Consider the following 27,543-nt stretch of genomic DNA (forward strand, 5'->3'; position numbering starts at 1 on the left):
TAGGTAAACAAAACATTTTAGTCAGATTTCCTCAGGTGAAAAGTAAGCCATATCATAACCAAACATAGAAAATAATCCACAAAGAGTAAATAGAATATAGTATGGGAAGAGATATGAGAGAAAAAGGAATTGTCAAAACCATCTTTCTAGGTTTTCAGTTTGTGGGATCAGATAGCCTCCTATGAACAGGAGATTACCACTAATCCATCTTTGTTTCTGAATTTTTGATTCAGTTTGTATTAAGATGAGAAAATTATACTACTGCTATAATGTCATGAATTCTGCAGTACAAGGATTTCCAAGATTGTATATGTAGCAGTGACAAGAAAAAAGGTACATAATTGTCAGAAATCACTATGCTACTTTAATAATATGATAAAAGCCTATTACTTTATTTCCACTTATACTTTCAGCTAAGAATGTACTAGAATTTTGAGAGCAGCTTTTGGCATTCTTGCTAAACAATTACTATGCTGGACATCCTATGGAATTTTTCATTTAAAGCATGGAAACCAATGATCAAAAATATTCCTTTTTAAGACTTTCTAAAAAAAATTGTGTTATGTCCTCGGGGCTGACACAAGTTTCCCCTCAGGTCCGTTCATACTGCGGGGGCGTTTGCAGCCCCCATTGGCTGGCTCCCTTCGACAGCCGGCTATAAAAGCCGGCTGCTGGGTCGAGCCAGCCGCTGTTCGCTGGAAGGTCTGTTGTTAGCTTACAGACGCGACAGCCCCCTTTATTCCCCTGAATAAAGTGTGTTATTGAGATGCTCTGGTGTGGCCTCCCCTTTGTTCCGAACTATAACATTGGCGACGAAGGTGGGATCTGGCCAACCAGCAGCAATACCAAAAGAGCTGAAACACAAACCAAAACGCTGAACCGTAGCCGCGCCGTTTGAGAGCTCGGTCAGTCGTTGATTGCGGAAGTGAAAGTGGAGCGTGTAGCCGCTCAGTTAAAAAAGCTACGTGAGAGAAGTGGGGCACTGAGAACCTCAGCCGCCCAGCATTGAGCACAGAATCCAACCGCTGCTGTTCGGATTCTGCTTGTTAGCGAAGCTTTCGGCGCTGCGCTCACAGCCGCCAGAACACATAGGCGCGCGATTTGAATAGCTGTCAGCACGACGCTACAGCTATAGCCGCCTACGCCCTTGTAAGGGCGCGAAATTCAAACGGAAGTCAGTTACGGTGCTACAGCAATAGCCGCCATAGTCACACAGAGCGTGTAACCCAGAGAGATCCTTTAGAGCTGAAGCAGCGCTGCGAACTGCAGCTGCCATTCTTATCAGGGCCTTGTATTCCCAGAGAGAGATTGGTCAGTCTACCAACAGACTGAACACCCAATATGAATTCAAATCCGGCGTTTCCACCATTTAAGCCAGATGAAGACAAGTGGGACTCTTACAGAAACCGCTTCAATCACTACCTTGATGCCATCGGTCTGGCCGATGCTACCGAGAACAGGAAGAAATCGTACTTCCTGAGTTACTGCGGGGCCACAGTATTCGATACCGCCACAGCGCTACTCGCCCCCAGGGAATTAAAGAACGTTCCGTGGTCCGAGCTGTTGGAGACACTCTCTAACCATTATTCCCCAAAGCCATCGCAGATAGCGAGACGTTTTGCCTTTCGTATGAGGAAACAAACAGATGGAGAATCTATCAATCAGTATATGGCCGCCCTGAGAACCGCAGCTCTCCACTGCGAATTTAAAAATTACCTAGACGACATGCTCCTGGATCAACTCGTCTGTGGAGTCAGAGATGTAAGGTTACAGAGGCGGTTGCTGGCCAGAAAAGATCTCAACCTCACCCAGGCAATCGAGGAAGCTTTGGCCGCTGAACTAGCGACACAATCGGCCGCTGAAATACAAGGAAGCGCAGCCAAACCCAGTCCGGTCACTGTTCATTCCGAGGAAACAGTGAGTGAAGAAGACCCCACCGAACACTTAGAAGTGCATCGCCTCAAACCTTTCAAACAGCCACAGGTAGGAGCTAGGCCAAAAAACGGCAACGTGCCTAAACACATCCTGTTGTGCCTCTCCTGCGGGGGGTCCCATGCCAGAACGACTTGCAGGTTCAGGAACGCCACCTGCAACAATTGCGACAAGAAAGGCCACATCGCCAGGGCCTGCCAGGCAACGCACGCGGCTCCACAAAAGTCATCGTCCCCTTACTCCCCTCCGGGGCCACCCAGGCAAGTAGAAAATTGTTATACGTGCTACCAAGCTAACCACACTTTTTTGACACCTAATAAAATTACCCTCTCTATTCATTTAGAAGGTAAACCCTGTCTTATGGAAGTCGATACCGGATCGGCACTATCAATCATCTCTTGGAGCACACTTAAGAAAATACAACCCAACCTGTCCAGGAAGCAACTCCAGAAGAGTCGTCTCACCTTGAGGGATTACCAGGGGAAGAATATTCCAGTACTCGGAACAGGCAAGTTCCTCGTTAGATTCAAATCCTTTAAAGGCCATCTGCCTTTAGTGGTGGTAGATGGTGCCCTCCCTAGCCTTTTGGGGTTGGATTGGTTCCCCTATCTCGGCCTTAGCTTAACGGGAGTACATGCTGTCTCACCTTCCGATATCGACTCACTATTTTCAGACTATGCTGATGTGTTCAGCAATGAATTGGGTTGTTATAATGGTATGCCCATTTCCTTTTCGGTGTACCCCAAAGCAGTTCCCGTCCGTTTAAAACCGCAGAGTACCATTTGCTCTGTGCGCTAAGCTGGATGCAGAACTGGACAAATTGCTCCAACAAGGGGTGATCGAGCCCACGGATTTTGCTAAATGGGAGACTCCAATTGTCACACCCCTTAAAAAAGATGGTAGTATCAGAATGTGTTCTGACTATAAAACCACAATTAACTGCTATCTACAGACTAGCGCATACCCAGTCCCAGTAATCCAACACTTACTACACACATTTGAGCCGGGAACCATATTCGCCAAATTGGATATGTCACAGGCTTATCAGCAATTTCCTGTGGATAACCAAACGGCCGAACTACAAACTATTGTCACCCACAGAGGGGCGTTTCGATGCAAGCGCCTCCAATTTGGCGTTAGCGTCGCCCCAGGAATCTTCCAGTCATTAATGGAACGGATACTGCAAGGCCTCCCTGGCGTAGTTCCGTACTTTGATGACATTTTGATTTCAGCCAGGGACAGGCCCCAACTTTTTCTCAGAGTCAGAGCGGTATTGGATAGGTTCAGGCAGCATGGCCTCAAACTAAAAAGGGAGAAGTGTGCCATCGCCACTAGGCAGGTGGACTTTCTTGGGTATAAAATAGATGCCTCTGGCATCCACCCCGTGGAGTCTAAAGTCAAAGCCATTCACGAGGCACCCACTCCGTCTTCCAAGTCAGAATTACAAGCTTTCCTGGGTTTGCTAAACTTCTATGCGTCATTCCTACCCCACAAAGCCTCAGTAGCAGAACCGTTGCATAGACTTCTAGACAAAAACACTCCGTGGCATTGGGGTCCCAAAGAGGAATACGCCTTTAAGGCAGTCAAATCGCTACTCACTTCGGACGCTGTCCTAATACAATTTGACCAGCACCTTCCTCTAGTCTTAGCTGCAGATGCCTCACCTTTCGGGATCGGGGCTGTCTTAAGCCACAGACTTCCCAACGGCTCCGAAGCGCCAATCACATTCTTTTCTAGAACCTTGTCAACAACCGAGCGTAATTATAGCCAAATTGACAAAGAGGCCCTAGCCGCCGTTGCTGCGGTCAAAAATTCCATGAATTTCTTTTTGGTCACAACTTCGAACTTGTCACAGATCACAAACCACTGTTGGGGCTCCTCTCAGGAGAAAAACAAACACCGCAAGTCCTGTCCCCCAGGATGACTAGGTGGACCCTATTCCTGGTGGCCTACTCGTACAAACTGGTTCACCGCCCAGGAAAAAACCTCAGCCACGCCGACGCCCTCAGCTGCTGCCCATTGCCAGCACCCGTGGAGGACCCGGCCCCCGTCCATGCCATTTTCGATGCCAGTGAGTTCGACATCCCAGTCACCGCTGGCGACATCGCCCTCCACTCCAAAAAAGATAAACTTATCGCCCAGGTTCTGGACTGGGTACGGAGGGGGTGGCCGGGCGGTAATCTCTCAACTGAATTCTCACCGTTCAAAATCCGCCAGCAAGAACTTTCCAGTTTACAGGGCTGCCTGTTATGGGGGACCAGAGTTGTCATTCCAAAACCTCTGCGCACACCCGTCCTGAAGGCATTACACGAGGGGCACCCTGGCATCGTCCGGATGAAAGCGTTGGCTCGGAGTTACGTCTGGTGGCCGGGCATGGACGACGAGATCACGAAATGGGTAAGCTCCTGCCACCCCTGTCAACAATCCAGGCCAGCACCACCGATCACCACCCCAACCAAATGGGAAAGTACCAACGCACCGTGGTCACGGTTGCACATTGACTTGGCCGGGCCATTCCACGGCAAGACCTTCCTGGTGGTCATGGATTCGTTCTCCAAATGGATCGATGTAGCTCTCCTACCCACAACCACCACCCGAGCAATTGCCCAGGCTCTGACCCGCTTATTTGTCACACACGGTCTGCCTGACACCATAGTCTCAGACAATGGCCCCCAATTTACGTCCACAGAATTCAGCCGGTATGCCACCAACCTGGGCATCCGGCATATCCTAACGGCCCCTTTCCATCCCGCTAGCAATGGGTTGGCGGAGAGAGCCGTTAGGTCAGCAAAAGAGGCGTTGGCAAGATTCACTCAAGACGACTGGCACTCCAGACTCTCTCGTTTTCTCTTAAGCCAACACTCGACCCTATGTACTGTCACAAACAAGTCCCCAGCCGAATTACTGATGGGCAGACGGCTAAGGACAGTGCTGGATAGACTGCATCCCCACTATTGCCCAGACACACCATTGGGGTGTGGAGTTTTGTATTACAGGAGTTTTGTATTACAGGACCAAGTTTATGTCAGGAACTACGCAGGCGATCCCCTGTGGGTACCTGGGAAGATCGTGGCCATCACCGGGCCAAGGTCATACCGCATCCAGTTGGGGGACGGGCGCATCTGGCGGAGGCATCTGGACCAGATAAGAAGTCGCCAGGGCGAACATGCCGACGCTGACCCAGGGACTTCAGTGACCCTCCAATCGCCGCACCCGAATCCTAGCTGGGACCTCCAGAGTGACCAGTCGCCACCAGCCGAATCAAGGGAACGGACGGTAGACCGGGACCGTCCTACAGAATCATCAGCCGTACCAACCAACGACACCACCGGGTTGCGTGACAATGACAATTTAACAATCCAACCCGAGGACTGTGACCACTCCCAGACTCCAGTCCGGACTCCAGATCAACCCTGTTGCCCGGCAAGGCCAGTTACTGACTCCCAGAACTCTATGCCACTTTGTGCATCGCCAGAACTGCGCCGGTCGGGGCGCTCACACAAACCACCAGCTTACTTAAAGGACTATCCGTGTTCATATCCAGGGGGAAGGGGTGTTATGTCCTCGGGGCTGACACAAGTTCCCCCTCAGGTCCGTTCATACTGCGGGGGCGTTTGCAGCCCCCATTGGCTGGCTCCCTTCGACAGCCGGCTATAAAAGCCGGCTGCTAGGTCGAGCCAGCCGCTGTTCGCTGGAAGGTCTGTTGTTAGCTTACAGACGCGACAGCCCCCTTTATTCCCCTGAATAAAGTGTGTTATTGAGATGCTCTGGTGTGGCCTCCCCTTTGTTCCGAACTATAACAAATTGGACTGATGAATTTTGATCCACATAGACAATTTCAGTGGTTTCTCCCCAACCTCATCTACTCAACAATTGGATTCCAGACCATTTCCACACCATCTTTACCCAACTCAGAATCAACAGATTTTTTTTTCTCTTTGTTTGTGGCTCTTCTTATGATTGTCTTATACTGTTGCATCAATGGTGGGATTCAAATTTTTTTTACTAGCGGTTCTGTGGGCATGGCTTGATGGGCATGGTGTGGCTTGATGGGCATGGCTTGGTGGGCGTGGCAGGGGAAGGATACTGTAAAATCCCCATTCCCTCCCTACTCTTGGGGGAAAGTTACTGCAAAATCCAATTCCCTCCCTACCCCACTAATTTGCTTTTCAGCTCTGTTCTCCTGTGCAGGGCAGCAAAAGAAGACCCAGCAGATCAGCTGGGACTCGGGAGGCAGAGAATAGATGGGGGCGGGGCCAGTCAGAGGTGGCAATCATGCTGGTTCTCCTAACTACTCAAAATTTCTACTACCGGTTCTCCAGAGCTGATTCAGAACCTGCAGAATACCACCTCTGTGTTGCATGTAGATTTAGGATAGGATAAATACATTCTTGGAGATTCAGGAAGATGAAACAAGAATTGATCAAATAAAACACAAGAATGTAATCAAATAGTGCACTGTGGATAGTTTTCACCTGCACTGAAAGACACATTTAAGATATATTCCTCAACATACTTTTTAGCATCCATAAACTACTACAAAGTATACACCATCCATAAACTACTACAAAGTACACACCAGAAACTAACATACTTTCCTGGAACATTGCTGGATGGCATTCAGAATGTAGGATAGTTCTTCCATGGATTATATCTCTGAATATGATATTATGTTACAGAGTCATGACCTGGCCAACTGAAGACAGAACACTTGATAATTACATTGTACAATGTCCTAAAGCTACCAGAGCTAGGAAGTGGGGCTATGCAAAGCGCGTGCTCACCGAACCAGTTGTTACACCGGTTGAATCGCACCACTGAATAAACCACTTGCCACCTCAAAAACAGCGCACTTCTGAGCACAGCTATGGGACAGCCCAAAGAAATACAGAAAGAATGCAACATGGATAAATAAGGTAGATACAAATAAAAAAATGGAAATGAAAGAACTTTTAATAAACAGCAGTAAACATGAAGAAAAGGGCAAGGAAGATTAAGAATTGGTCAGCACCAGGAGAAGATGAACTGCACGATTTTTGCTTGAAGCAAGTCTAAAACTCAGTGGAAGGAAACACTATCAAGTCAATTAACACCTGGGTAATTCATTAGATTCATTAGATTCATAGCTGGAATAGTGATTGGATTCAAGTAGAACTAAAAATCCTGGATAGGAAGACCAGAAAAATAATGACAATGGATCATATCCTTCATCCACACAGGAACATTGACAGACTCTAGTTACCAAGGAGCATAAATGGATATAGAATATTGCAAATATACCATGGAGTTGAAGGAGAGAAAAAAAGGGCATTAGAAGAATATTTGAAGGACAGTTGCCCTTTTTGCTTCTTCAACTATCTAGTATATTTACAACATTACACCATGCAGGCTTACTGAATACTGGAAAGACCAAATGGCCTACAAGAAAAACCAACAGAAGAATAGAAAAGAGACTATTACATGGCCAGTACGTTAAAAAAAAATAGCAGGCAAAGCAGATAATAACAAAACTTGGCAATGGTTAAAAGCAGGAAATTGAAAAAAAGAGACAGAGGGGCTTATTTTGATTGCACAAGACCAAGACTTTAAAAATGCATACAAAGTCATAATTGAGAAGACAGCAACAGAAACAAGTGCCGCCTCTGTAAAGAAGCTGAAGAAATAGTAGACCATCCAGTTAGCTGTTTCAAGAAGATCACGCAGACTGACTATAAGCAATGGCATGACAAAGTAAGAACAATGCTGCATTGGAAGATATGCAAGAAATACCATTTGCCTACAAACAGAACTGGTAGGCCCATAAAATAGACATTCTAATAAAAATGAAAAACCTACACTACTCTGAGACTTTAGACATCAAACACACAAACTCCTACCATATAACACCCCAGATTTAACTGTCGATAAGAAAGACATAAAAGTCTGGATATTGGATATGACAGTACCTGGAATCAGCAGAATAGAAATGAAAGAACTAGGGAAAATTACAAAATGCAAAGACCTGCAAATAAAACTAGAACAACTTTGGCAATAGAAAGCAAAGATAGTACCAATAATAATAGGCATCTAGGGTGCAACCACAAAATCTCTGGAGCATCACTTGAACACCATCAGCATTGACAATACTGCCATCAGTCAATTGCAAAAGGCAGCTTTACTTGGAACAGCTTACATCCTGAAAATCTTTAATATTATTAAAGGACTAGTTAGACAGACTACATGACCAACCATGATAATACATAAATAGATGGGCATGAAGTCAGAACCAACTAAAGAACTGGCAGCTATGATTTCACATTCTTGTGTACATAATAAAGCATTTATGTCTTTTTCATCGATATTTCATGCTATTAAACCTTCCCAAAATGGATGTGCTTTTCTTTCCTCACCATATTGTTTATGAGAAAAGCACTCTTTGCCTGACTTCTCTGATCAGACGTGTCCATTATGGTTGAAATTTTGACATAGCTCTCATCATCCTCAGAGGTAGATGAGCCTCACAACCCCGTCAACTAAAGGCCCTAGAAGCTTACATTCCACAACAAAACCTTTAACACTATCAAACAATGCCCACTGCCTATCCCAGGTTCTTGGGAAGGACTCAACAAATGGATAAAAATCCCAAATTCAATCTAAACACCTTGCTGACTGAGTAACCAGTTATAATAACAAAAAGTTAAATCCTGGTTTTGAAGAAAACAGAATGGTCCAACAACTCTAATTCTACACAGATTTAAACTATATGTTTGACTTCAAGAGCCAAGAGTGGTGGTGCAGTGTTTAGAATGCAATATTGTAGGTTAACTCACTGCCACTGCCAGGAGTTTGATTCCTTGGATCCTGACCGGGTTAAGGTTTTCTCAGCCTTCCATCCTTCCAAGGTCATTAAAATGAGGATCCAGATTGTTGGGGGCAATATATTGAGTCTGTAAACCACTTAGAGAGGGCTGCAAAGCATTGTAAAGTGCTATACAAGTCTAAGCGCTATTGCTAAATTTAAATAGATTTATGTTTTTTCTACTGATATTCACTGGGTCTTAAGCAATGGGCCATTGCTTAAGGAAGGAGAAAAAAATCTAATTTACCTGGCAGTCTCCCTCCATTCTGCGTCTTCTCCTTCTCGCAAGCAAAGTTCATCAAGCTCAGTGAATAAATCATGTGGGATGTGCTCCTCATCGTCATCTTCTGTTCCAAGAATAAACTGCACCCGCTGTGAAGGAGTATCTAGAGAGGAAAAAGTGCTAAGAAAGTTAATCAGATGGCATGACTTTACCAAACCAGCTGAATAGCCAGCATTATGATTTGATGGAAACATTATATACATCATCGTAGACAAACATTATATAATAGCGGACCAATGTGAAATTTCAAAAATATTCATTCATTCACAAAATGCCTGCCATGTGTAGGAGATTTGTCAGTTGATAAGTTAGTAACATAAAAGAAAAATACCCCTTTAGTAAAAGATAAGGATATGCTTTCTTGTACATCCAACATCCCAGATCACCTCTTTTCTTTTCAGAGTAGGTATTTCCAAACAGAGCACTAGACCAACCTCTATCCCCACACCATTTTATTAATGATTTCCATAAAATACCTCTAGCACTTATAGATTGGACAGAGCCTGGCTAGTGCAGAGGAAATGTCAATGGTCATATTGATGCCTATCCCTGCTGTAGATAAAAATGGTTAAAGTAGATGTAGCCCCTATTAAAAATTCTCTTAGGAATGTTCCTGAATTCTTTTTATTTTTCCACTGGGGAGAGGAAACTAAATGTTCATTATAAATGTAAGATGAATTTAAACATGACATTGAATAAATGTAATCACACTTGCTTTAAAAGGGAAATGAATGTGTGGGTGTCCAACAAGAATAAACTAAGGATAAGCAAAATTCATGACTAGGAAAAAAATATTCGGTGGAATATTCCTTTCTCTCTGGATTATCCTAAAGTTCTTCTGGATCTTGTTATGGGGATTATTTGGTGAATTGGAGGCAGTCTGAAGTGGTCCATTGTGATTCAGCCCCCCAAAATCTGTTCCATTTGCAACACCATGTTCAAATACTTGGACCTACTTCTGATTCAAAGGATTTACTTTCCAGAGGATTAATTTCCAGAGGAAATTCAGCATAGTCCTGGGCGAGTTTTACACATCTCTGAAAAAAAGGAAGAGGCATGTAAAGCTATGAGGGTTATAGATATGACACTACACGGACATCTAGTTTGAAAATCCCTATTTGCTTCTGGGTTATACTTCCTGTTGGGTTATACTTCCTATATACTTCCTGTTGTTTCTTTTAGATACTGGTTCTTTTCTTCAAGGTTTCTGAGTTAGTTTGGTTTTAAAATTGCTAGGTTTCTTGTTTTTAGAAGCAGTAGACATCAAAAAAATATAATGCCAATAGGAATTAAATGCATTAAAGCTGTTGCAAATGTCATCAGATACCTGGATCATATTACCCTATGTAGTGGACGTGTGTGGAAGCCAAAAGATACTGGACTTAAATTCATACATGGCTGGAAAAAATGATTAAACAGCATATAGACTTGAAACCTGAGATATTTTTATTGGGTATCTTGCCTGAAGGATACAGTAGAGAATTGATATATTTGATTATTAATGTTTTGACAGCAGCTAGAATGGTATTTGCGCAAAACTGGAAAAAATGAAAAAATCCCAATAGAAGAGGAGGTGATAAAGAAAATAATGAAATGTGCAGAAATGAGTAGATTGACATTTGCTATCAGAGAGCAAGAGGTAAAAGAGTATTATAAAAATATGGGATTTATTTTATCAACAGCTAGATAAGAAAATAGAGAAATAAAATATACTATAATACAAATATAACATAATAGTTAAGATAATACAATGTAATGATATGTTATAAATGATTATTGTGAAATGGATATTTTGAACTAAGTCTTATAACAGTTGAGATTTGCTTGAAAAGGATGATGCGAATTTGCAATTACAGTCTAATAATGATTTGATAATAATACGATTTTATGCGGATAGTAGCCTTATACATTATGAACTTTAATATAAAATTAGGAGGGAATGACTGTTGATATTGTGCACAAGAGATATGTACCAACCAACACACGGTACAATGGAAGTAAGATTTTATTTAATGTTTTATGTTTTGTGTTTGTTTATGTTTGTTGTTAAAACTAAAAAAAAATTTTAAAAAAGGAGTTAAATGCATTGAAGATATAAGCAGTAGACAAGTAACTAAGTTTTCCATTAAAGCAATTGTTTTTGTTTTGGAGAAAGTCGTGAACTGAAGGACTTCTACACAAGAAGTAGAACGAACTGTGTGAACAATGTTGGCCTATCTCCATGAAACGTTCCGTGGCAGAGAAAGACTCTTCATAAAAGAGCAATGTCTCACTGCCTTGTGTTTGAAGGGGCGGTCTGGGCCTTCATTATAGGGGATTTTTGACTCACCCTACCTCCCACTTCCTGGGATCCTGCTGTAGCTCCATGCTGATCTGATTAAGTCAAGGAGCCGAATGGAGAACATGCCAGCGTGCCAGGCATTTGGAAGGTAGCAGAGTTTTGCCACCACAACAGGCACAAAAATGGGGAGGGGGGGGAATGCTAGAAATTCATTCTCTTTTATATTTGTGCAAAAGGGTAAATGTGTTTTAGGCATGGTTCTTGAGTGGGTAGGATGAGCCACTTGGTTGTGAGCTACTAACTGAGCTTGTATTGTTATTATTTGTACCTACGAAAATCCTGGAGATTGGCTGGACACATTCTTGCAGTTTTCTTGGCAAGGTTTGTCCTTGCCTCCTTCCTAGGGATGAGAGAAAGTGATTGGCCCAAAATCACCCAATTGACTTCATGCCTAAAGTGAGACTACTGTAGAACTCACAATCTCCTGGTTTCTAGACCAGAGGCCTCCAACCTTTTGGGCACCAGGGACCGGTCCCGTGGAGAAAGGTTTTTCCACGGACTGGAGAGGGTGTTGTTTCATTTGCTGGCTGCATCCTGCAGATGAGACTTCTCTTGTTTGCATGGCCCAGTTATTGGTATGCCACGGGCCAGGGCCAGTCCACAGACCGAGCATTGGGGACCCCTGTTCTAGACTGATGCCTTAACCATTACACCAAACTAGTTGTCAGTTGAGTTTTTAAGTGAGCACTAATTGACTAACAGTTCTCTGAGCTTAGCTATTAGCCAAAAGAGCAGTCACGGACTGGCTAATGGTTTACTGCAAGCTCTGTAAATGAACATACCTGTCAAATGTGCTCTATAGACAAACAGACATAAAAACAGCCCTGGGATGAAAATAAAAGAAGAAAGTAAAATTCTGTACAAAACTAGATGTCTGCTCAGACAGTAATGTTTTCTGCTGTCATACTTTGTTGTTAAGAAATGTTTATGCAAAAGTAGTATAGTTCCCTATCGTTGTTGGAATAATTATTAAATTTTAGAGAACACAAAGCAACTAAATGTATCTGATACTCCTGCCTCCACAACAAACCTATGAGGAGAAATTGGGCTGAGAGAGAGCAATTGGCCCAAAGTCACTCAGCTGACTTTGCAGCCTAGAATTCATAGTCTCCTGCTTTCTAGACCTGCCTTTTAACCAGGATGTCAAATTGGCTCAAATGAAATCTCTGAATGAATAGGAGAGCATGTAAATGACCCTTGAAGCTTGTTCCAGATTTTAACAGGTGAATGCACCAAAGCTTGTGTTAATGCAAGATAGACAGAATGTTGTGTTACGGAGGGAAAGCTCCTAGTTGTGTTGCCTCTGAAGTATTAAATAACAAATTATGTCCAGGCAATATTTACAGTGTTCTTTGTTATCTCAACACCAAAAGGGTTGTTGCTTCTTCTCAGCAGTCTCAAGAGAGAAAGATATTTTCGATCATTACACTCTGAATAGAATCTGCATTTGTGGGAAACACAAAATGATGGCTGCTGTTTCTGCCACTCTGCTTCACCGTGGACAAGATTGTCCTAATTGCACAAGAGCCATTCTTTATTCAAGGCAAAGCAGCAATCGAGGGTTTTCAGCTGCAATGGTGGTGCACTCTTACGGCAAGGTGATGGGAGACCTAATTTTCCAGCTGCCAATTAGTCAATTAGTTTGTCAGGACAGAATTGGGAAGAAAGAACTAGCTTGAGATGGCAAAAATAAAGATGGATACACTTTTCGACTGCAACAACAATTACAAATGGACAACCATGGTGTACTACAGGTAGTCTTCAGGTTAAGATGGCAGACGGACAGGTCTCATGTGACCACATCACTTGCTGACAGCCTTTCCAGTAATACCTGCTACCATTGTTAAGTGAAAACCATGTGAGTCATTAAGTAAGGACCTCACATTAAGGCTTCCTGCTGGCTTTCCCATTGAATTTGCTTGTGGGAAACTGGCAGGAAACATTGGAAATCACCTTCACGTGATTGTAGGGATGTTGCAACAACTGGAACTCCAAGGATCAGTCACTGTCCCCTTTGTTCAGTCATCACAAGTTTAAATAGTGGCTGAACAAACAGTTGTAACTGGAGGGCCACCTGGATTGCAAAATCCTATGCCAAAGACCGTCATAAAACTGATCTATACAAAGACTAAATCCAGCAATTGGCATGAACTCAGTTGAGAGCAGATGCTGACCTTGCACCTCTTGGAGGAATCTTCAAGGGAAAGGAACAGAATATATGGAGGACAGAGGGAATGGCCTTGAAGGACAGGAAGAAGATGAACTACTGTGAGCCATAACACTACCAAGGCAAGAGTCAGAAAAAAAGTGCCCAAGAAAATATCATAAGTAAACTTCTCAGACTAGCCTCTCTCAAGTTTCACATGAAGATAAATTCTTTACAATAAAAGTAGTTCCGATCTACATGTTACCAGATTTCTAGTTTGGTCTACCCTGAAGAGCTGACACCAAGGTATCATTTCATTCTCATGATGCTGCCAAACCCCTAACTACCATTTTGCCTCAGTTTCTATTAGTTCCCACAACAATAACTATTTTAGTGTACTATCAGTATGAATGCCTCTCAACTCCATTCTATGGCACCTAAAGCACCATAAGTGCTCTATAGGTATTCAATATTTTTTTTCTTTCAAGAGGTGCAGAATAGATATTTTAAGTTTCCATGGATCTCTATGTTTTATTTTGAACTAATTCCCACAAATTGTCTCAAAACAAAAAGCTAGCAAAGGATGCTGTGTCTCCTAGTAACTTCATAGGATCCCAAATATGTCTCTGCAGTTCCCTACCTATCTCTTTGATTAAAAAATAAAATGTTGTCCCTGACCAGAAAAAAAAAAACCTTTCCCTGGCCTATAATAATGACAACAAAATCATCCTTAAGAGCTTGATAAGAAGTAGAATACTTATAATATCACAAGCTTTTATAAATTTGTATATACTTTGTCATCTGCATGAAATTGTGATTTTTCAGTTAGCAAGTACTATTATTGTACATGCATAGGCAGAGAAAGAAAATAAATGTAAATAATACTGACTGTGACAATAAAGTAAAAATAATAGTAAAAAAGGAGGTATAAAATAAGCGTGATGACAGTTCATAAAAAATACTGCTAAAAGCACTAATATTCCAGCACACTGATTACATCTTACTGTGAAAATGAAAACCGATTAAGGACACAGATTTAAATCAATAAAATTACTTACTTACTTACAAATGAATGTGCACAGAGGATTCCGAAGAAAGAACAGGGGAAGTTACAGACAAGGACCCAATTATTATGAGTTTAAAATAGGTTACGCTGAATTTTTAATCATACACAAATAGTTCTTCTTCTATGGACTCCCTAGAGCCATATTTTAAATAAGCCTGAGGAATAAAGTTTAGCCTGCTATAAAATCCAGAGCCAAATGAATATCGGTGTTGTTAAGCTCTTTAAGTTGTTCAAGCCAAAAGTATCATGAAGGATAAAATGGGAATATGGACTGCTATTTTCATGAAGCATCTTAAAAAGACAGAAAACCTTAAGAAAGGTATGGAAAAACTTCAGATAAAATATTTTACCCGTGAATCTGTGCATAGCACAAAAATATTACTGATATATATTCTGTGAACTTTTTTGGAGTGGTCTCAAAACTATCAAAAAATAATCAGGTTCAGAAAATCAAACCAACATGGGGACAGGGTTTTTTTCCCTCTCTCTTTTTCAAGAACAGCTCCTTAAGAAGCATATGGCATGCTAGAAAAGTCTGTGAAATCTATTATTTATTGCTCAGTTAAACTTACTCTCTTTTCTATTATACATATGTGTTGTGGCTCCGGGCTTGGATTCAGCTCCTGTGACTGATATGAGTTCAAGTGAGGAGGACATGGCAGAAAAATATGAGCTGGCATGGCTCAGTGATTGGACTGGTAACCAGGATGAGGAGATGGACGTGACAAAGGAAGACAGACCTGGCGTATTAGAATTGTCAGGACCTTTGACCTCCTCTGGTTCCTTATCTGATCAACAGCCTGGAATGGCTGACAGGGAAGTTTTGAGAGAGTCTTCTAGTGGAGATGAAAACTTGGAAAATTTGTGGTTAAATGTAAGGAACAGAAGACGGTTGAGAAGGCAAAATCAGCTGGAAAGGAGGAGGGCGAGTCAGTAAATTAGCACGTTGCCTCAATGAGTATAAAAGGACACAGCTGGGCTGGTACAATTTGCCAGGAACAAAGTGACTTATTGAGTGAGGACATTACAGCAAGAAGCTCTGAGGCTTGAGATTTATTGTCAGCACTGGTTTGCCAGACAGAGTAAAGATTTATGCTGTGGATTGAGATTTCTGCCAGCCGTTATCTTGTAAGACTTCTTTCCGTTTGATTTAATTGTGAAACGGCTGCTTTCTGTTTTGTTCGTTTGAATTTTGAAGGGGAGTCATAACACCTATGTATTACACAAGTTTATTTCCAGTTTTTCACTCAGCACATATTGTTTTGCTTTGGAGCAGCACTATGAACTTCCTAAGAAAGCATCTCTGAATGAAATAAAGAATGGAACAAAATCAAAGGGAAAAACTCCTTAAATTCTACTGTACCTTAACAGATATTTTACTTAACATATAAGAGAGTCTTGACCATAGGACCTGGTTTTACCTAAAATCTACATGAACCCCTGGTCTGTTTGCTCGATCTCCAACCCAACCATGTTGGGCAGCAAAGCTTAAATTACGACTCTGGTCACACTTACTTGAACAGGAATTTTTTTCACAGTTGATAGAAACCTGCATAATGCAAAATCCACGATTGAACAGAGAGCTTATGCAAGTCAAAATCCGCTTCAGAGCTTGTCCATTTTCAAAGCACAAAGAAATATTGGGATGAGAATGGCTTCCTCCACTTCTGCTCTGAGCGGGTCTATACCTATAAATCTAGTTTGATGCAGATTGTGAGGGGAGCATGAATTAGTTAGAAATCTTCCAAGCTGACAACAGCCAGGGCTTTAAAAATGCCATTTTAACAGCTGAACAATGCTTCAATAGCTATATGCCCAACTCCTTATATGCTGAAAGTTTTAACAGCTTCAGCTGAAAATTTCATAATATTTTTTCAATTGGTGTTACCAAGGTGACAGTTATAAAACAGGTATTTAAAACACATATTACTTAGAGTTTCTCTCTATCCTTTGAAAATGTTCTTTCAAAAACAAACACCTAGCCATGTCAAGTTGAGCCATGTATTATCAAATTCATCACACATTTATCCTACTCCTTTTAGGAAGACTTTCAAAGTGTCTCGGAAGCTTCTTTTCCACAAGGAAGTAGTTCACACTTGCTTAACACTGTCAGACCCTTGAGTATTTCCAGGTCATTTGGAAAGAAGATTTTTTTTCCCCTTTTGTACTAGATTATTTCCCCAAACCCTAAATGTATACATGGATACTAATGTATGATGGCAGTTTGGGGGTCTCTTTTTTTAAATGAAAATATATAATTGAGGGTCAAGACAAAAAGATATTTGTGTCACTATTAGTGTTCTTAAAATGAGAAGGCACAATCTGAGTCAGGATTTTCTTGTTATGGATAAGGGGAGTTTAACGTTATGATTTCAAAACAGCTGTAGGAGATGACCAGGCTGAGCCAAGGGCAGAGTCAAATACATCATCAGTTTGGAGGTGGGAAGTTTGTCCTTTCAGACTTGCAAGATTCTGTTAATGTTAAGAGTCGTGGTGGTGCAGTGGTTAGAATGCAGTATTGCAGGCTAATTCTGCTCACAGCCAGCAGTTTGATTCCCACCAGCTCAAGGTTGACTCATCTTTCCATCCTTCCAAGGTAGGTAAAATAAGGACCCAGATTATTGAGGGCAATATGCTGACTGCTTAGAGAGGGCTGTAAAACACTGTGAAGGGGTATATGAGTCTAAGTGCTATTGCTAATGTAGCCTTTCAATAAAGTACTATTACTTCATCTAGTCCAGTTTCCTGTCTAGTTTGTCTGAGAAGGCTGAGAGTAGAGTGCATTCTGCATACTTTTTCTTGTCTTAATTAATTTGATACAATGAGATGAGACATGAAAATAAAAAATGAATTATGGGTCTTTATAAATAGACATTGTCTTTCAGCAATTGATAAGAAAGGATTGTAACCATGTTGTCAGCTTTCTCTAAGCGCAAAGCTCTCTTCAGTACATAAAACACTACAATGCCTAATGTCTCGTTATTTATCTCTACAACTGATCTTGATGAGTAATGCTGCTGTCAAAATGGATGCAGAGACCTTGATGTCCTTTTTCAGCATGACATTTCATGTGTAAAAGCTGTGCGCATGAACACATTACTCCATATGAAAAAAAAAAAACCTCCATAGATAAATACACCTGAAAATTTTGGAATACTATTTTTCAAGTCAACATTCTTCAAGGCAAAACTTTGTTATGATGTAGTAGCCAATAGCAATTAAATATTAAAAAAAAGAATACTCTGTAGCCCAGCTCCCAAATGACGTAGATTTTTGATTATGAAAGAGAGCTTAACATAAATTCATGAAAGAGGATTAAGTAAAAAGCAGAGTGTGTTTGAGTGTGCCAAAATATCCACATCTCTGAAGAGTTTTGCTAGCATAAACAACTATATCAAAAATTTCAGTGATATAAACAGGAAACGGGACAACTCAGACTGCATTCCTACAGCACCCAGTGAAATTTCTATAAATCAGGATGCGGAAAGATAGAGATATTGATAAATGCTCATATTTTGACAAATCAAAATGCTATTGATAAATTGAAATGTTGAGAAGCAGTGATTTGATCAAGTGTTTATAAAACTGACTCAGTAAATAAGGAGAGGGGGAACCCAGTGGCATATAGATCCTCTCCTACTCCTTTCACCAAGCATAGTAAGCAAGTTCCAGTGAACTCATTATGGCTTAGACATGGACAAAAATCTCCTGCTAATCTCTGATTAATCCCAACCATAAATCCCTCCAATTTTTTCTTTTAAACATTTGGACTAATATTTGAATAATTGACTGTGGATGTCTGCAAAACCTCCCTATTTCTTTTATCAATAATATTTTATTGATATTTTATATGTATTTTATTTTCAGTTCACATTGATACAAATGGCAATGGATGACTTTTTCATTCTGCTTTCAATAATATTCTCAAGTATAAAGTCATTCCATGGCATTTCTGCCCTGTTTCTCATGAAAAAGTCTGTGTATAGTTTCTAAGCTATTTCCATTAATATTTTCATATATATATATATATATATATATATATATATATTAGGAAAGCGAGAAAACCAAAGAATAACTTGCTTCTTCTGTTAGTTAGCAAGTGAGCTTTTGGTCAACTCATATTAAAAAGCCAATCAAATAAGTGCCTCCAACATTAGCCAAATCTATTCAGGCATTATTCACGGAACATGATATAACACAGAATTCTAAAGTGTATGGGTAGCCTGAGAAACTTATACTTGTTTAGCCTTTTTATTTGTTTTTAAACTACCTGCTAATCACTTAAATGCCCCAAAGAAAGTTCCCAATGTCAGAGGCAAAATAATTGTGTGCCACTCAATAGCTCTGCTGTACCCAAACAGCTTGGTGGGATGAGTAATGTTTCAACTGGGCTATCATGTAAACAATACTGGTATAACTTCTAGAAAATGCAGAGTATTATAGTTGTTCTTACCTTACTGCCATCCTTATGACAGAAGCAAGAAATCATTGTGGGCAGTTAACCATAGCCTGTGATTCAGTAAACAGATTCAGAAACAGATTCCAAAGAAAGGCAATGACTCAGAAGGCCAACCACAAATTAACAGCCTGGGTAATGAGCCCATTTTGAACAAACCATCGATCAATGGAAAAATCTATTATAAGTGAAGTTCTCCCTGGGTTTTCCCTCTTATGTAAGTGCTTTTATGCTTATCAATAAAAGATTAATTATAAAACATGGCAAACAGGACTTCCAAAAATTGCAATTGTCAAGAGGAAAACCTTTGCATAGGACTTTGTATGGTTTTTTTAATGCAATACTCTAAAACATGACAGAGGAAATATCATGTCTATTAAGATGATAATAAATGTTATTCTGGAAGAGTGTGTGGAAATTTAAAAGGCAGAAAACATGAATTCAATTTCTCTGTATGACCTGTACTATATATGAAGACATCTCAGCAGCTAGCAGCACTGGATTGATCTCTGTTAGGTTGGATCAGGCTAATCAATATTGGGATGGGTGACCTTCAGGGAATATTTGTAAGGTGGGGCAAAACTTACTTAATAAATTTCTCACTTATCAACATAAATTTTGGGCTCCATTGTGGTCGTACATTGAGGACACTACCCGTATTGTAGATTTCCTTTCAAGAGAGATCTGTAAATTTAATCTTTAAAAAAATCTGAACAATACACATACTGAATCAACACAAACACCTGTTTTAAAGTGATGAGTAACATACAGGAAAGAAAGGGAGGAAATTTCTAGATTAGGATTTCCCCCCCCCCCATTGTCAATTCATATAAAACAAACTCATGTAAATCATTCTTTTAAATTGACCTTCTGTTGGTTTTTGTGACCATTTTTATTCTCTTAATTCCTATTAACAACAGATTGTGAAAGGTACTTTTTCTGCCTTCATATCATTGGTGACATTCAAAAAAATTTACTACCAGTTCTGTGGGCGTAGCTTGGTGAGTGTGTCTTCTGTGGGCATGGCAGGGGGAGGATACTGCAAAATCCACATTCCCTCCCCAACCCGCTAACCTACTTTCCAGCTCCGTTCTCCTGTGCAGGGCAACAAAAGAAGACCCAGCCGATCAGCTGGGACTCGGGAAGCAGAGAATAGATGGGGGCAGGGCCAGTCAGAGGGGGTATTTGCCGGTTCTCTGAACTACTCAAAATTTCCGCTCCTGGTTCTCCAGAACCTGTCAGAACTGGCTGAATACCACCTCTGCTTCATATTCTTCCACGAAGGAGATGTTAATTATTTCAACTCCTTCTCTAAAGGCTCATATCATTTTGCTTTTGTGCTTCTAACGCTTAGCATTTAAATACATTTTAAAATAAAAGATTTATTAAGTTTACTCCAGAAATTCCACTGGCACGTCTAAGAAACTAAAATATTTGTTGATATTGCAGTACTATGCAGCAAGTTATTCAGCCGTGTTTTTGTAAGATCTGTCACGAATGAAGGCATGTCCCAGGATAATGTTGCAGGATCCAATCTGGGTCGGTCACTGGGACCAGAGTTTTTGTCTTCTGAGCTGGAGCCCATCTTCAGGGAACTTCTCTGTGGGCTTTCTCTGTGAAAGCATACAGAGAAGTTCCCTCAGGATGGGGTCCAGCACGAGTCCAAAAGCTCAGAAGACAAAAACCTCTGGACCCAGACTGGATCTTGTATCTATCTTTTTAGTATAATATTAAAAGTATTCACACCCTTCATATACTTTTCGTGGCTGTATATATTCTTATTCAGGCAGAAAAGTACTTCCTATCATTATTAAGCCCATCAGAAATTTCTCCTGGGGAACGACGCCATTATAAGCAGCACGGGACAACTCTGGAATTGTTCAAGCTGAACTCATTGTTAAAGCCGAGCCATTGAGACTTGGGGCCAATGGGGCTCGTGCTTGGATGAATATGATATTCAAGGCAGAGGAAGACAGGAGGAAATGTCTCCCTGCATACATATGTAAAATATACCAAACTTACAGTTATTTTTATTTTATTTTTATTTATTTATTTTGTCAAGCGATTAAAAGATAACAGGTATAAGTATAAACATAGTTATGAATACATGAAATGGGTACATATAAGAAAAAGAAGCAATAGGACAGGGACGGTAGGCACGTTGGTGCGCTTATGCACGCCCCCTACAGGCCTCTTGGGAAAGGAGTGAGGTCAATAGTAGACGGTCTAAGGTTAAAGTGTTTGGGGAAGAAACCACAGAGTCAGGTAGAGTATTCCAGACATTGACCATTCTGTTACTTACATGGCTCTTGTTACGTTTGTAAATGTCTAGTGGTTTTGGGATTTTAATATTTTGAGGTTCAGCCTTCTGAGCCTTTGGACTCCTGCTGGAGTCCATCCTCAATGAATGTCTCTCTTCACAAGAATCGGGAGAAAGAAGATCCCCGAGGATGGGGCTCCAACACAAGTCTGAAAGCTCAGAAGCTCTGACCCAGATTGGATCCTGCAACATTATCCTGGGACTCATATATTCGCCTTCATTCGTGTTAATATTTTGAGGTATTTTTTTTTTTAATTCCTGGATGGTTTCCAGCAAGCGTTAGTACAGTACAGACTAATCAGCAAATAACAACGGTGATGGTTTATTCAATGCTTTTGCAGAGGGCTTTCAAATTCACTATACCTCCCAGTGAGGAGGAACAAACTCACTGTACCTTCTAGTGAGGAGGAACAAAAGAATCAGGAATCCAAGGAGAAGGGAGGGGGACAGTTTATCACTTGTGATAGCTGGCAGTAAGAGAAGACAGAATGGCAAATTGTCCTGTTGTTCAACGGGAATAAAGAAGAGAAATGAAACAGAAATAAAAGAAAAAGTGCAGGGGGCGCGGAGGGTGCCAGAAGAGAAATAAGAATTTAAAATGACGACCATTAACCTGGTAAGTTAATAAATCAATGTTTTGTTATAAATTTTCCATGTAAAGCTGTAATTCTAAAGCATGATAAGGTATTAGGGTTTTTAATAAACCTCTAAAGAAGAAAATATATTGCAAAAAGGCCATATGGCCAATGAGAAGCATACTTTCATTAAATGTTTCTGTATTAAGAGATAAAATATCCAAAGGCGAATAAGCGAATGCCTCTTTTGAAGAATGAGAGGTGAGAATGAATCAGGGAAGCTTCTGAGATTAAGGGTCTACTGGAATTTCAAATGACAGTAGGCAGTAATCTGAAGGAATCTGGAGACACAGAAATCCTCATGTGATACTATTCTACCTGCTTCCAAACCACCGTTTTCTTATAAATAATAGCAACAATTTGAACTAGTAATGAGTCCCTCCATAGATCTAGCAAGATAGCACTCTGGTGATAAACCATTATAACAATATCCTCTGCGGTTCCCACTGATGGCATTTGATGCTTTCTGTAGGGTTTATAAGTTTGTGAGAATTAGTGTAGTCTGAAAACCAAGTCCATGTGAGATATAAAAGATTGGCTGTGCTTTGTTTTCTTTTTCTTTTTCAGTAATGTTGTTAATTATATTAACAACGGATAAAGCAGATACAAAAAATACATTAAAAATATAGACGCTGCAGAAACCCACTCCATTCCCACCCAAAACAGGGAAAATAAGAAAAAGAAACTTCCGGTTCATCCCCAGCAAGTATGTTCAACATTAACAATTTATCTCTGCCTTTTAAAATACAGCCAAGGAGAGATTCAACCTAGAAATAAGTAGAAATTTTCTGACAGTGACAACAATCAACCAATGGAACAAAAGTTGCCTTCAGAAGGAATGGGAGCTTCATTACTGGAAGCTTTCAAGAAGAGACTGGACTGCCATTTTTCAGAAATGGTATAGGATCTCCTGCTTGGGCGGAAGGTTGAACTAGATGGCCTACAAGGTCCCTTCCAACTCTGTTAATCTGTTAAACCAAATATTTCTTTATTCCATACCTTCCCACATTCTCTATAAACTCATCTCTAGGTCCTCAGCTCACCTTATTAAACAGCAAAAGCCAGTAAACTTAACACAAGTTAACAAAAATATATATTCCCATTTCTATTTAAAGTCTAATCCTTCTAATTCCTCATAATAATAAGCAAAACATGGCTGTACTATGGATTCCTGTTTAAAAGGTTCTTGTTATATGGTAGATACATTTCTGAGTAAAGAAATGACCCTTCAGTCGCACTGATGTACCTTCTTCATTTTACCATTTTCTAGATTTTTACAGAGTAAAAGTCATCCTAAAGTAGATAAAACAACTCAGTTCCTAGGAAGAAAGAGGTGTTGCTGGTAGGGGAATTTCATTAATTAGGTTTGAGGGATATACTACTGTACTCTGATTACTCTTTTATGAATTAAGGTTGCAGACAAGTATTCTTTGGTCTGTCATAATTTCTTAGTTGTTTAGGTATGTAGCAATATTTACAAGCTTTACCTACTATACCAGCCCTGCTTTGTTCTAGGAAATAGGAACTTGATATGGAAACTGAACAAGGAGAGATTTAACCTGGAAATAAGGAGAAACTTTCTGACAGTGAGAACAATCAACCAATGGAACAGCTTGCCTTTGGAAGTTGTGGGCGCGCCATCACTGGAGGCTGCCCTCGGAAGTTGTCTGAGCATCATCACTTGAGACTTTCAAGAAGAGATTGGACTGCCATTTGTCAGAAATGGTGTGGGGTCTCCTGCTTGGGCAGGGGGTTGGACTAGATGACCTACAAGATCCCTTCCAACTCTGATTATCTGTTATCCATTATTATCATATATGCTCTGGTGTCATCTTGACATATCTGCTCTAATGTGCTCCTCTTGAGACTACTATCCTTGTCGTCCAAAACTTCAAAAGGACTAGAATCTATCAACTCTTGTTTACTGCAGTTCCCATTTCACTGAACTATTTTTTCAAAAATATATAATAATAAAGCAAGACTTACCAAACGAAGGAGACTCTCGGCCATCCTCTAATCCTGAATCTCTTTCTCTGTCTCTCTTTCTATGTTTGTGTCCACGGTGCCTATGGCGACGATGACTTTTTCTTCCACCCAATGGCACATGAACACCGATAAACAAAGTCCTGTGACCTACATGACAGAATACAGTCCAAGTAAGTAGATTTGATAACGCATCTATCACTAAGACGTTAGGACTACAATAATGTTTATGCATTAGATTGGGGTAAATGAAAGTTCTAAAAATGTATTAAAATGGGGGAAAAGGGGGGGGAGGCCGAACAGATTTAAATGCATAACTCACACACTTCTTTGTGCGTGTGTGTGTGTGTGTGTGTGTGGTATGTGTGTGCACGCGCATGCACATATGGGGAGGCATATAGTACCCAGTCTTTTCAATGCTGGCTAGGAATTCTGGGATACTGAATTCTAATGCATTAAAATTAGACAACGTGACAATGCCAGTTTGACGCCCCTGCCCCACACCATATTGGGTCTCACCAAGCCTTATAGCATTTATCACCTTCTCCATTAAGACAGTTTCTCTGGAAACAAGACAAAAGGAATTCCCTAGAAACAATCTTCATTAAAACTGATAATGCATGATGTAATATGGCTTTATCAAAGTGGCATTGTACCCTAGACAGGATTCTAAATAAAAAAAGATTGCGGGACAGATTAAGAAAGAACAGTTGATATAAGGCAATGCAAACATTCACTGAAGTATGAAGAAAGGAACAAGGAAGGAAAAGAGAACATCTGCAATCCACTATTCAAACTCTGTGTTCCTAAAGTTAATTGTAGCCCAGAAACCAATAATTTGGGATTCAAAAAAAGGGGGAAATTAGAGGATTGTAATGGATGATAACTACTGAAGAGAAGACAGAATGGGAACTAAGGAATAAACAGGAAACATGAGGCCTAATGCACACTGAGGTGATAAATCTTGTTTGCAGCATTTCAAATTGCGGGCAGGGGCTTCCCATGATTTTGTTTTCTTCCAGATAAAAAATTTCCCACAGCATAGAAACAAAAGGCAAAAACAGACCCACATTGTATATAGGAACTGTTACATCATGTGAGTTTTCCCTGCTTTTTCATTACTGCAGTCCCAGCCACAGGTTTCCCATACTATTGTGAAATATTCTTAAAATAATAGTTACTGAACATAATGGCTCCACCCTGGCACATTTTCTGTTCTGTTTCCTGCACTGCCCAATCAGAGGCCAAGGGAACTGCGAACTAAAGGCTATACAACTAAGCAAACATTTAATCTACATTGAATCAAATATCTTTACAAAGAAGAAAACATTCCATCTATCTGAAAGCTCATTCACATGAGGAAGGATTATTTTATTTATATTTATTTATATTTCATATTTCTTATCCAACCATCTCCCTCAGAGAAGGGCTGTCTGCATTATAACTTAATGCAGCAGCTATTAACCAAAGAGGAACCCAGAATTATTGCTGCTCAGTGCCCTTCTTAAGAAACATGGTTAGAATGCTTGAGACTCTTTAGGTTGGGAAAAAATGGGATTGAAGACTCTCAGGAAAAGAAGGACATGGTCTGAGGTTTGGGTGGCATGGTGATTTACGGTATGATAAAGCTAAAGTAAATGTAGATTTTAAAAATCATTATTATCAGGAGCGCTGTATTCCAAATATGAAATAGATACAAACCCAGGCTGTGCCCAGAAATACTTTTGTATGTCTCAGCCAAAGAAATGTTTTACAGAAAAGAATCAATGTCAAAGATAAATGGTTACATAAAAGAGCTTGTTAATACAGGAAAATAGAGAATTTAAGATGAAATCAAGTGAACAATTGACTGCTGAGGGACTTAGTTTTCAATGGTTTTCATGCGCACAATTAAGAGAAAGATTTAATATAGATAAGATCCCATGAATAGAATATGATAAAATGAAAATGAATTATGTATACAAATAATGAACATGTGACTGCTAGAACATACTGTATGCAATTTGAAATGGAAGAAGTTACAGAATGCATGAGAAAACGGGCCAAGAACCTTTTTGTTTGTTTGGTTGGTTTTTATATTTGTCTGGAAGGGACCGTGATCTCCTTTCTGCCCACAGCAGGAGATCACTATTTAAATGGATTAATGGAGAGAATATGGTTAAAAGGTACGAAATTTACATTCTCTTACAATTTAAAAGAGTAGCTTTATAAAATGACGCACCATTGGTATATGATTCCAGAAAAGTTGTCTATGATGTACAGTGGTATCTCAGTACTCAATTTTAATTGGTTCCGGGAGTCCCAATGAGTATCTCTATGAGTACCAAACAATTTTTCCCACAAGGAATAATGTAATGAGTCATAAGGCAGGCGACACTGAGTGGTCTTTAGCTTGTGCACTGAGTACCAAACAGTGAATATGGGGACAAAATTTTTGCATAAAAATGCATTGAGTACAGTGGTGGGTTTCAAAATTTTTTACTATCAGTTCTGTGGGCGTGTCTTAGTGGGTGTGTCTTGATGGGCATGGCAGGGGAAGGATAGTGCAAAATCCCCATTCCCCTCCCCACCCCACTAACCTGCTTTCCAGCTCCATTCTCTTGTGCAGGGCAACAAAAGAAGACCCAACCAATCAGCTGGGACTCGGGAGGCAGAGAATAGATGGAGGCCGGGCCAGTCAGGGGTGGTATTTGCCGGTTCTCCGAACTACTCAAAATTTCCACTACCGGTTCTCCAGAACTGGTCAGAACCTGCTGAATACCACCTCTGATTGAGTACCAAATTTCAAAGCAGTTGTCTACCAAGGTATTAAGGTACTTCTTGGAAATGTGAAAATATGAAGAGACATTTTATCATGTATTTTCTTTTGTATTTCTTCTTTTTTCTCTTTTCTTAACCAAATTCAGTGTCCTTCCAACAGTTGTTACTGAAGAAGTTCCTTTCGAAATGAGACTGTGTCCAGGCGGTGGAGGAATAATTGAATCAATGGAATATCTTATTCTGTATTGCCCTCTCTGTGTAGGTAGTCGCCAGAAATTAATATCTCCACTCTTTACAAAATATCCTGGTTATTCCAACTTGTTTTATCCAAAGATGTTATTATCAAATCAATCTGACCTTATTTCCTTATCCACAGCCAAGTACTGTTCCTCCTCTGCACAGAATGCCATAGTATTAACTCTAAACCTTTTTAGAATAACTACATCTTTCCTTTTATCTTAATTAATTGTGAGTTTTGTATTTTATTTGCTGGTTTATGACTGAGTCAAGTTTTTATTGATTGAACATTTATGTTTCTGTTGTTTTCTTAAGCCTACAGAAAATATTTTTTCATTAAAAAGACTTTTACAAGGAAAAAGGGGATTGAAGGAGGACATAAATCATTAGAAGGGAATTGGATAAATTTATGGAGGGCAGGTCAATCAAGGGCTACTAATTTTTTTAAAAAAGAAAAATTGATTCTTTGGATATTGTAGAAAGTAGACCAATAGTTTGAAACAAAAATCATCAAATGGTTAGATAACAGCTATTAAACTTGAAACT

General features: G+C 40.3%; 1 protein-coding gene across 7 annotated transcripts in view; it reads right to left on the reverse strand.

The window, feature by feature from the left end:
* SLC4A10 (solute carrier family 4 member 10) overlaps positions 1 to 27,543 on the reverse strand; it is a 171,441-nt gene that overhangs the window by 67,222 nt on the left and 76,676 nt on the right. For all 7 annotated transcript variants that reach the window (XM_087920080.1, XM_087920082.1, XM_087920077.1 and 4 more), the window contains 2 exons: positions 24,004 to 24,150; positions 9,018 to 9,156 (listed from right to left, as the gene is read on the reverse strand). In XM_087920080.1, coding sequence (XP_087776206.1) covers positions 9,018 to 9,156; positions 24,004 to 24,150 — 286 coding nt within the window. The remainder of the gene's footprint in view (positions 1 to 9,017; positions 9,157 to 24,003; positions 24,151 to 27,543) is intronic.

Source organism: Pseudonaja textilis, chromosome 1, assembly GCF_049901715.1.
Source record: "Pseudonaja textilis isolate UNSWEBS1 chromosome 1, rPseTex1.2, whole genome shotgun sequence".
In the NCBI taxonomy this organism is placed as follows: domain Eukaryota; kingdom Metazoa; phylum Chordata; class Lepidosauria; order Squamata; family Elapidae; genus Pseudonaja; species Pseudonaja textilis.